The sequence below is a fragment of the Sus scrofa genome, chromosome 3, assembly GCF_054392235.1.
Source record: "Sus scrofa isolate SSC_HxYL_T2T_F1_AM1 chromosome 3, Sscrofa_HxYL_maternal_Yorkshire_Landrace_v2.0, whole genome shotgun sequence".
Classification (NCBI taxonomy): Eukaryota; Metazoa; Chordata; class Mammalia; order Artiodactyla; family Suidae; genus Sus; species Sus scrofa.
In genome coordinates, this window is record NC_139385.1 from 31,495,566 (window position 1) to 31,507,570 (window position 12,005).

The window sequence follows — 12,005 nt, forward strand, 5'->3', positions numbered from 1 at the left end:
GCAATCCCACTCCTGGGCATCTATCCAGAGAAAACCACGACTCGCAAAGACACATGTACTCCGATGTTCATTGCAGCACTATTTTCAATAGCCAAGACATGGAAACAACCTAAATGTCCATCGACAGAGCAGTGGATCAAGAAGATGTGGTACATATATACAATGGAATATTACTCAGCCATTAAAAAGAATGAAATACCCGCATCTTTAACAACATGGATGGACCTAGAAATTATCACGCTAAGTGAAGTCAGCCATACAATGAGACACCAACATCCAATGCTTTCACTGACATGTGGAATCTGAAAAAAGGACAGACTGAACTTCATTGCAGAACAGATGCTGACTCACAGACATGGAAAAACTTACGGTCTCCGGAGGAGACGGTTTGGGGGGTGGAGGGATGTGCTTGGGCTGTGGGATGGAAATCCTGTGAAATCAGATTGTTGTAATCACTATACAACTACAGATGTGATAAATTCATTTGAGTAATAAAAATAAATAAATAAATAAATAAATAAGGTAGCACACTGCATGGATCTGCTCCTTGAGGCACTGCAGGTGTCCGCCGGTGCCCACCAGGAGCATGGGCAAGACGGGGCGGCGCCGAATCACCTCTGGATGCCCCTCTCTTTTGCCGCACATCCTCTGGCAATGGAGACACGGATGACAAAGACCCTGGTCTGAAGGTGGGAGAGTGTGCGAGGCGGTCGTGTTCCCGGCCCATAGCGACTCACAGGTTCAGGCTCACCACTCACCGGTCAGTTCCGGGCACAGTAATGCATTTTGTACTCCGTGGGGAAGGCGCAAAGGAGCCCATCGCCCACTCTACACACATGCCTCTCCGCATAGTGGGTGCTGCTGCAGCCACAGAGGCAACGCCTCCTTCCCCTTCTGCGCCCTTCTGGATGCGACGACCCAGCGCCCTCCCTGCCCCTGCAGGGGAGTTGAGGTGGGGAGGGAGGGAACAGAGGCTGGAACTCCAGAGCCAGCCCCAGCTTTTCATTTCCCCTTCCTCCGCTCCAAGGTCCCGGAGTGGAGCGGGTATCATTAAGGGAGGTGACTGCGCCCAAGAGGCGACGCCCCATCACACAATTCAATCCCTACTCCCCTGCTGATCAAAACAAGGGCAGTGCTGACTTCTTGCCTGGAAGGCTTAGAAATTGCTTTTCCTAAAAATCTGTCCTTGAGGCATCTCCCAGCGGCGCGTAAATAACACCACTAGAATTGCTCTGGATGTCAGCATCCTTAAGTGTCCAGGGACCCGAGGGCTGATTCTTCCAGTGCAAAAGAGAGGCACCCGGAAGGTGGAGGGGCGCATTTAAGACACAGGGGGTGGCGCCTGGAAGGAGTGAATGGTCCTCTTTTTTGGAAATTCACAAGAGCATAATTCTGGATGCAGAGAAGGAGGCTTTGCAGAAGGTAATGCCGGGAATTGAATCAGCCCAGATGCAACTCTCTGTTCTCTCTGTTCTTTTCTGAAGACCCACATAGAGGACGCAGCTCTGGTGTCAGTGACCTGCTCTTGTTCACATAATGGCTATTGCCATCAGAAAATTCTTTCTGGTATCGAACCTAAGTCCTTTGGTAACTACAACTCAAGCTCTCTTCCTTTTTACAGATTCTCTTAACTCCCTTTACCAAGAAAAGGAAGGTGGGGAAGATGAGGGGAAAAAATGTATGTTACCCTTTAAACCAGCATTTCTACTTTTGGGGATTTATTCTACAGAAGTATACAAAGATGCTTAATGAAGCTCTGTAGTGGCCAAAGTAATAAAATAAATAATGTCCAGGCGTAGGTGAATATTTCATGATTATTGACAAGGGGGAAAAAAAATCCATCTTTTTCCAATTGATTTAGTTCCAACCAAAAAAAAAAAACCAGCTTGCACAACCAAGAGTATCATTGTATGATCTCATTTTGTGATAATCATCCTTATTACTAATTGTATTTATAATTACAGGCATATAAGTATCCCACAGATATACACCCCCAGAGTTCTGCTTACAGCATAGCAAATCACCTTAAAAGTTAGAGGCTTAAAACAACAGTTGATGATTTTTTATCCTGGTTCTTGGGCTGACTGGGCTGGACGCGATGCCTCTTGCTTGGGGTCCCTCTCAAAGTCACAGCCAGGGACTCATCAAGAGCTTTCAACCACAGTCTCTACACATGGCCTTTCCATGTGGCTTAACCTCCTCCTGGCTAGGTTCTGAGATGGAGCGTCCCAAAACAAGTATTCGAAAGGCTCACTTACTCTCTGGTCTTGCAGTGTCACTCCCACGATAGTCTATTGCTCAAAAGTGAGTCACAGGACCAGTTCCAATTCAGGGGGAGGAGTCTACATCAAGAAATGAATGCCAGAAAATGTGGCTCATTGGGGGCCATCTGAGAGACTAGATACCACAATATTGCCAGAAAATGGGCTTTGGGCAGACTTTCACTTTCCAATGTCTACTATAATAGTTAAATGTACAAACTCAGGAAGACAAAAACTCTGGCTTAATGTCCTGGCTCAGCTTACTTGCTGTGTGACCTCAAAGAAGTTACTTAACATCTCTGAGTCTTAATGCTCTCAGGTAATTTTTCCAGCCTCAGGGTGGTAGTAAAGATTAAATGAGGTATTGTATGTAAGATGCTTATAAATAAATGCTCAATAAAAGTGAACTAATAATAATATTATACACTGATATAGTGGAGGGTTTTTTTCTTTCTTTTTCGGGCTGCAGTTGCCGCAGATGGAAGTTGCTGGGCTAAGGGCTGAGTCGAAACTGCAGGTGCAGACCTATGCCCCGTCCACAGCAATGCAGGATCTCAGCCGCATCTGTGAGCTGCACCACAGCTTGCAGCAACACCAGATCCTTCACCCAAAAATCAAAGTCAGGGATCGAACCCACATCCTCACAGACACTATGTTGGGTTCTTAATCCAATGCGCCACAAGGGGAACTCCAGGTTTTTATAAGTATATTTTACTTTCCTAATTGAAAAAGTAATTTTCAAAGACAAAAAAAAAAAAAAAAAAAAAGAGGGAAATGTAGCAGAATTAAGAGAAATAAACTCGGAACTCCCAGTCAGGGCCTTTTCCAGGACTCTGCAGGGACCTCTTAGTCCTCATGGACCCAGAAAATACCTCTGGAAGACCTTGACCCAGTGCATTCAGTGGGGGGGGGGGGTCTGACAGCTTGACCTGTGTTGTTCTTTCAGCTGCTCCCCCAGATCCTCTCAAGTTGGAGCACAGTAAGCTGCAAAGCAGAGGAAATGAATTCTCCCAAGAATGTAACCAAGAAGCTTTGCGATCACAAAACATAGGCTTTATATTCCCCAGGAGCTAACACCTGTCCATTGACAGAAAGGATTTGCTTTTTTAGAAGCATTGACATTTTGATCTTAAAGTTCACTGGGACTTGCTTGGATTGGTTAGGTTTCCACAACAACAGATTCTTGGGCCCATTCGTTGGAGAAAAAAGCTGAGAAATGGAATTTCAGGCAGTGATGGCTTGGGTTCGTTTCACTCATTCACTCTTTATAAATACACGCAGACCCTGTCAACACCATCGCTGTTCTTTGGGAGGAAAGCTGCCACAGTGGAAATGAAAGGATTTTTTCCCATATGGGGAATTATAGCAAATGTCAAAAGTTAAGCGTTGAAAATTCTACCTGCTCATTTCTCTTTCAGAAAATCAATACGCAGGCACAGTTCCGTTCCTCTCTGGGTCTCTGTGGCTCACACATCTCTCTCATCGCAAGGATGTCCTAAGGGCTCTCGATGTTGCCTTGGGGAGCAAATCTGCCTGCCCCCAAATAGATGGGAAACGCAAATGGCTGCGGGTTAGTTTCTCAAGAGAGGCAATTACCAGAAACTTAAGGAACTGTCAAAGAGGTATACTTGGCAGTTTCATTTGAGGTTGATGACCTGCCTGACTTCAAGCACTGATTAGATGGAGCTGGAATCTTTTTAAAGAGTCTGGATATGGAGACATTTTAGCACCACCCTCCAAAGAGAGTTCGATGAGGGAGCAAGAGATGGTGGTGGTATCATTCTCTGCAGAATAAATACGCTCATCCCCCTGTATCCACAGATACAGAATCCATGGATACAGGGCCATCTGAATGCTACAGTTTTCTTTTTTTTAATTTTTATTATGATTGATTTACAATGTTCTGTCAATTTCTGCTGTACAGCTAAAGCAACCCAAAGTGTGATATATATATACATACACACATGTTCTTTTTCTCACATTATCCTCCATCCTGTTCCATCACAAGTGATTAGATATATGGTTCCCTGGGCCATACAGCAGGATCCCACTGCCCATCCACTCCAAATGCAAGAGTTTTCATCTCCTAACCCCAGACTCCCAATCCATCCCACTCCCTCCCCCTCCTCCCTGGCAAACACAAGTCTGTCCTACATGTCCATAATATTTTCTGTTTTGTTGATGGAGCATTCATGCCATATTTTAGACTCCACGTATAAGTGATATCATATGGTGTCTGTCTTTCTCTTTCTTTCTTACTTCACTCAGTATGAGAGTCTCTAGTTCTATCCATGTTGCTGCAAATGGCATTATTTTGTCCCTTCTTATGGCTGAGTGGTATTCCACTGGGTACATGTACTCCCTCTTCCTAATTCATTCATCCATTGATGGGCATTTAGGTCATTTCCATGTCGTGGCTGTTGTGAATAGTGCTGCGATGCCCATAGTGGTGCATGTATCTTTTTCAATGAAATCTTTGTCTGGATATATACCCAGAAATGGGATTGCTGGATTATATGGTAGTTTTATATGTAGTTTTCTGAGGAATCTCCGTACTGTTTTCCATAGTGGTTGTACCAATTTACATTCCCACTAACAGTGTAAGAGGGTTCCCTTTTCTCCACACCCTCTCCAGCATTTGTTATTTGTTGACTTGTTAATGATGGCCACTCTGACTAGTGTGAGGTGGTACCTCGCTGTAATTTCAATTTGCATTTCTCTAATAATCAGTGACGTTGAGCATCTTTTCATGTGCCTGCTGACTGTCTCTGCAGTTTTCTATAAGGGACTTGAGCATCTGTGGATTTGGGAACCAATACCGCAAAGATAGTGAAGGGACGACTGTATGTAACATTTTTTTTCTGGGGAGACCTCAGTATTTATTCATTTATACCCTTTTATAGGCTAAGGGGCAGAGCAGGGACCTAGAAGGGAGTGTGGGAATTGCTTAGTGAATGGAAAGATGATTCTGAGAAATGATGGCATTTCTCTAAGTCGGGGATAACCTAGGGAACGGGGATCACTTTCCTCCGACTGAAAACCCTTTCCTGTGACCAAAAACAAAGCAGAACTTGACATACCATCAAGTCAGACAGAGCTAGAGTCACCTTCAGACTCTTGACTTACTCAGTGTGCAGCTTTGGGCAGATACCCTAGAGCTCCAAGCCTCAGTTTCCTCACCTGTAAAATGGGGATGATAGTAGACTGATGAGAGGCCTTCTTCTAGTTCCACGAATACCAACTTCATTCCTACCTCTGGGCCTTGGCACTTGCCATTCTCTTTGCCTGGAATTCTTTTCCCATGGATCTTTTTATGGAAGAGCCCCTCTTCTCATCCTTAATTGAACCCAAATGTCCAATCTAACCCCCTCCCCATCAATTTGTCTCATCCCTTGGTTTTATTCTGTATAGTGTCACTATCTGAAATTCTCTTGTATCTTTTTGTACTTATTCATTTTGCACTTATTTTTGTTTTTACTCTCTTGTACCTTTTTGTATTCACAATACAACTAAATGAATAAATAAATCTCCCCTCTATACCATAAGCCTCGTGACTTTGACTGTATCTATAGTGTCCCTTCTTTTTTGAAAAAGAACTAAAGCAAATGTGGCAAAATGTTAAATTGTGTTTAACCTGAGTGATGAATACACCAGGGTGCGTACCTACAAGTCATTTTTCACGTGTGAACAATTGCATAATATTTCAAAAGTCACACATGAGAGAGCAAGCCCTGGATTCCAGCCCTGCCGCTGCATTTCGGCCAAGCGACATAAGTTCTAAGAGACCTTTGTTGGCGAACATGGATTAATAGTGTTTGAATTTCAGGGTTGATGGTGAAAACTAATGAGAAAAAAATGTGTGGAATGACTTCTAGATGTTCTTCCCTGGGATATCATTCAAGAGCGAGTCCCGAATGCCTTTCCAGGTGTATCTTTTTCGGAGAGATGTTTGTTCTTAAAACTGATCAGAAATTACGTGGATGCATTTCAAAACAGTCCTGGCCCCAAGAAAAATAATTTATTGCCACTATTTTTTGCAAACACTACATGCACGCATGTCCTAGAGACATATGTAAGCACAGATTATGTATTAGCTCTGATTGCTGTGAAGGAGGGATACTTGGGTGGTTGGAGAACAAGAGTGGAATGAAATTTTACTTTTCTTTGCTAACTTTAAGTACGTTCCATGTGGGTAGATTACCTACTCTAAAGCTATAGGTTTTGATTTTGTTTTTTTAAGGCCAAACCTGTGGCAGTGGAATTTCCCAGGCCAGGGGTCACATCAGAGCTGCAGCTGGGGCCTACGGCACAGCCACAGCAACACTGGATCCAAGCCGCATCTGTGACTCATGCTGCAGCTTTTGGCAATCCTGGATCCTCAACCCACTGAGCAAGGCCAGGGATTGAAACCACATCCTCACAGAGACATGATGGGGTCCTTAACCCACTAAGCCATGAAGGAACTCCCTAGTTTATTTTCTTTTTTACTTTTTGTTGTTGTTGTTTTGCTCTTTAGGGTTGCACCCGCGGCATATGGAGGTTCCCAGGCTAGGGGTCAAATCGGAGCTACAGCTGCTGGTCTACGCCAGAGCCACAACGACGTGGGATCCGAGCCGCGACTGTGACCTACACCACAGCTCACGGCAACACGGGATCCTCAACCCCCTGAGCGAGGCCAGGGATCAAACCCGTGACCTCCTGGTTCCTAGTCGGATTCGTTTCCACGGCACCACTTTGGGAACTCCCCAGTCCCTTCGATTTCTATGGGCGTGCCCAGTGCACTATACCTAGGGCCCCCTCGGAGCCAGTACAGTCCTCTTGCTCCCCACCTAAACCGGAGTCTCTTGTCTCCACAGCAAATATCCTCACGGTGATCATCCTCTCGCAGCTGGTGGCCAGGAGGCAGAAATCCTCCTACAACTATCTCTTGGCCCTGGCTGCCGCGGACATCCTGGTCCTCTTTTTCATCGTGTTCGTGGACTTCCTCCTGGAAGATTTCATCCTGAACGTGCAGATGCCTCGGGTGCCGGACAAGATCATAGAAGTGCTGGAATTCTCGTCCATCCACACGTCCATCTGGATCACTGTTCCATTAACCATCGACCGGTACATCGCCGTGTGCCACCCCCTCAAGTACCACACTGTGTCCTACCCAGCCCGCACCCGCAAGGTCATCGTGAGTGTGTACCTCACCTGCTTCCTGACCAGCATCCCCTACTACTGGTGGCCCAACATCTGGACGGAAGACTACAGCAGCACCTCGGTGCACCACGTCCTCATCTGGGTCCACTGCTTCACCGTGTACCTGGTGCCCTGCTGCATCTTCTTCATCTTGAACTCGGTCATTGTGTACAAGCTCCGGCGGAAGAGCCATTTTCGCCTCCGCGGCTACTCCACCGGGAGGACCACTGCCATCCTGTTCAGCATCACCTCCATCTTCGCCACCCTCTGGGCGCCGCGCATCGTCATGATCCTCTACCACCTCTACGGGGCGCCCATCCAGAACCGCTGGCTGGTGCACGTGGTGTCCGACGTTGCCAACATGCTGGCCCTCCTCAACACGGCCATCAACTTCTTCCTCTACTGCTTCATCAGCAAGCGGTTCCGCTCCATGGCCGCCGCCACCCTCAAGGCCTTCATCAAGTGTCAGAAGCAACCGGCCCAGTTCTACACCCACCATAACTTTTCCATAACCAGTAGCCCCTGGATCTCGCCGGCCAACTCACACTGTATCAAGATGCTGGTGTACCAGTATGACAAAAACGGAAAGCCTATAAAAGTCTCCCCTTGACCCCGGAGGTGGGGAGGGCACCTCGTGCCTCTGCCTAATCCCTTTCCTGATGGGGAAGTGGTGGCCCATCCGGGGGCTGATCGGCTCTCTGGGCGAGCGGCAACCTGATTTCCTGTCTCCACGGACTGAGCAACTCTCAGACAGGTCGATGAGAAAAGGTGGAGGAGAGGAAAGAAAAGCATGAATCTTGTTTTCGTTTCTGCCTTTTTTTTTTTTCCTCCCCCCAAGTCCTGGGGACAGTAAAAGTTCCTTCCCAATTTGAAGAGGCCATCGGAGGGGGTGTCTTAAGAGCCTATGACTTCACCGCGGCATCATCCACAGTCACTGGCAACTGCTCATTTAAGTGACCCACCAGCCACACTAGCCGGTTGCTGAACCCACACTCTTCTTCCAAGAGCCGAGGTCATCCCTCGGGTCCCCAGGCTGTTTCCAGCAGCCAACAATTCTGACCAGTTGGGGGATTTTCCAAGGTGCCCTTTGTCCCACTGAAGGTTTTGGTCTTGAAGGGACCCTGGCACCCTCTCTGCAGAGTGACATTGTGGGGACGGGGCGGGAAGGATGGAATCTTGCTCGAACTCCTGCCCAGAACTTCTGTGGAAAGACTCCAAACCAATGGAAGGATGAGCCTCAGACCTCAGGGGTGGGGGGTGAGGGGTCTGCAGCCTTTCTATTCACCATTATGTATAGATTTTATCTAGCGCCTCCAAAACAAAGACCCTGCCTGGGGTGTCAGGGGTGGGGTGGGGAAGGAGGATTTCTTGAGCCCAGAAAAACAAAACACACAAAAATAAGCCCAGTCTTGCCATTGTTTCAACATATCCCCGTGTCAGCTGCGTATCATCTCTTTACTCAGAGTCACATCATGCGGTGGTGCCACGCAAGCTTCCTGGAGAAGCCTTTGCCAGCCTGCCTTCTTGCTTGCTGAAACCCTTCACCCAATTGTTTTCCTTGAAGTGACTTCCAAACCGGATTTCTCGTCTGAGGGTCAGGAACCGTAGCTTTCCAGGGGCGAAGGGAGCCATTGTCGGCTCTGCCCCACCGTCCAGCTGGCAGTGCCATTCGGCCACAAATGGCGATGGCAAGGTGCCCATGCGATCTGCATGTCTGCCCTGTCATGCACATGGCTCAAAAGGGGGGTGCCAGTTTTCAGTGATGCTATTTAACCCAGATCCCTTGCAAAATAATGAAATAGGAATGTGTTTATTTATTCGGCCCTTGCCTGTCCAAGGCAAGAACACTTCTAAGATGTAACTAATAGAGGCTTCCCTGGGAGTCACCACTCCTGTGTGCCCCCACTAATGCATACACAGACTTCATTATCTTAGGCTCCTAGGTACCAGGGATGTGTTTTGAAAGCAAAATCCATGCTGGAGTTTTTCTCAGTTTGTCGTGTGTGTGTGTGTGTGTGTGTGTGTGTGTCTTCTTAGGGCCACACACATGGTATATGGAGGTTCCCAGGCTAGGGGTCTCATCGGAGCTTTGGCTGCCGGCCTACACCACAGCCACAGCAATGCCAGATCTGAGCCATGTCTGCCACCTACACCACAGCTCACGGCCACGCCGGATTCCTAACCCCCTGAGCAAGACCAAGGATCAAACCTGCGTTCTCATGGATGTTACTCAGATGCATTATTGCCAAGCCATGACAGGAACTCCTCAGTTTGTCTTTAAAAAAAAAAAAAAAAAACTCTCCCAGATTCCCAGTATCTGAAGTGTATCCCTGTTCTGACGAGTCTTCCAAGGTGATTTTGGAATTGTATGATATTCAGGGGGACCCAACCAAAAGCAGACAGTCCCCTGGAATTACGGGTTCCTCAGACTGGATTTTTATGGCATTGTTGCCCCTGAATTGAAAGAAGGTCTACCCTTTTGAAGGAAACTTGCAATAAATGAGCAGGGTAGAAAAAGCTCTGATGCCATACAATCCCTAAACTTCAGCCGAGGCCCCCCACACTAATTCAGTGTCCCCTTAAGGTCACTTTCATCCTGAGGGTTCTGATTCCTCCTCCTTTGCAATGACTGCATGAGAGCCGCGTCTTACCCCAAAACGCGTTCTGAAGTCAGTGCAAGTGGAGAAAGGCAGAGCCAGTTACCTCTGCAAAGTTCTCGGGGAGAAGCCGTGGTCGAGACCACATCCTATCCCTTAAAAAACACCTAACTTGGCTAAGCTTCTTCCCCCACGCTGGAACAGGTTTGCTGCTTCTCCCACTGAGGACAAGACAGAGGTGGCTGGCACTGGGGGACCGTATCGTGTGACAGCTATAAGCAAGTACCAGGCTCGCACAGGTGCAGGAGGCTGCTCTCGCGACAAGAGGTTCCTGATATTTGTTGAGGGACCAGCAGATCCATATCTCTGGGCTCACACGCTCCCCAGGGCATCACATGGAAGGGTGGACCGGTTTCCTCACACCCCTTCACTGGCCTTTCTCTGTTCCTTTTTTGCCAAGCAGCCCTCTTTGCCTACGTGTTCATTAAATGTGTGTGGCAGGCGATCCCACCACACTCCCTTGTGAATAAACATTGACCAAAGGCAACCTACACCCAAGATACATAGACCTATATATATATAGATCTATATATCTCGAGACATATAGTTATTTATTTATTTATTTTGAAACACATAGCTCTGAAAAAAAAAGAATGCTCGTTTGAGCTCCACAGGAAGGAGTCACAGTGCAATATCTAGAAAGGCTAAGCAATGCCTTTTGGGAGAATGTATGGAAGAGGGAAGATATGCGTGTGGACCTCTGTGTTCCCTGCTTGACATGTTTGGTTGTATGTAAAAACTATGGATGTTTGAAAAACCAAAAACTGGGCGTACTTTTGGAAGGTTTTCCTCGTTCCCTCGTTAATTACTTCTCTTAACAACAGAGGTTGTACCAAGTAGGGTGGTAATCTCTTTTCCTTCTGACGATAGTTTATATTTCGATAACATAATATTTAAAAGAGGTCTGCCTCTCAGAGGCAATCCAGTGAGGTGTCGTCTTCCGGTGAAAATGCGGACACGTGCCCGTGGGCTTCGGTGGATACATATCTCCTCAAACTTGTTTCAGAGAATCTAAGGACTTTTAATTTATTATTATTTATAGTAATACTTGTAGATAACGTAAGATGGTTTTTTAAGAAAAAAATAAACTTTTAAGCCTTTTCTTTCAGGCCAGTTTTGGAAATAAAGCCTTGATTTTTGAAGCCTGTGGTATAAACGGCTGCTGTTGATGGCACTGAAGCCATTGCCTTAGATCAGGTTTTTGTGATGCCTCTTTCACAGGCTGTTAACTAGCATCCCTCTTGTTGGACGACTTGTATCCTTGGCTGGACACGCAGTGATGCTACGCACTTCCACACTGTGTCTTTTTATTGAACCACTCGAGGACTGAACTGTCTCATGGGAAGGAGATGAAGAAGGTGACAGACTAACAGTAAAAGACAGACCATGAGAAGGCATGAAGTTTAATTTTGCAAACATCCTGCAATTGGAAAAGTTACTTTGCACAGTTGGTGCCTACTGGTCCAACCGGGGGGGAAGGGGAGGAGGGGGCGGGGAGCCTGCCTAAACTGAATAAGAGACTCTTGTGTTGGCTATTCCAGTTTAAAGAATGGAATAGAATGTTACCATAGAAAAATAGTAAATGTTCATATTTTCTTAATTAGATATTATATCGTGTTTGGACTTGTTTGTATTATAATAAATTCTAATATGGTGCACACTTGGTGTTTTGTAGTTGCAGGTATGCTCCAGCAATGGCAAACCTCTGATTGATATTTTTAAATAAGCATCTTCCATATACTTTGTGCTGGTACCAGATGAGACATGAGTCCCACCTTCCACCTGGTTAGCCAGATATTTTTCAGAACTTAAGACCACTGGAAAAAAAAAGTGGGGGGAGGGTGTTCCTGTCGTGGCTCAGTGATTAATGAAACCGACTAGTATCCATGAGGATGCAGGTTTGATT

At 46.5% G+C, this 12,005-nt stretch overlaps 1 protein-coding gene across 1 annotated transcript in view; it reads left to right on the forward strand.

Annotated features, from left to right (window-relative positions):
- GPR139 (G protein-coupled receptor 139) overlaps nt 1–11,756 on the forward strand; it is a 46,379-nt gene extending 34,623 nt beyond the window's left edge. Inside the window, exon 2 of the mRNA XM_003124564.5 lies at nt 7,118–11,756. Coding sequence (XP_003124612.1) covers nt 7,118–8,052 — 935 coding nt within the window. The 3' untranslated portion in view covers nt 8,053–11,756. The remainder of the gene's footprint in view (nt 1–7,117) is intronic.
- The last annotated feature ends 249 nt before the right edge of the window (nt 11,757–12,005 follow it).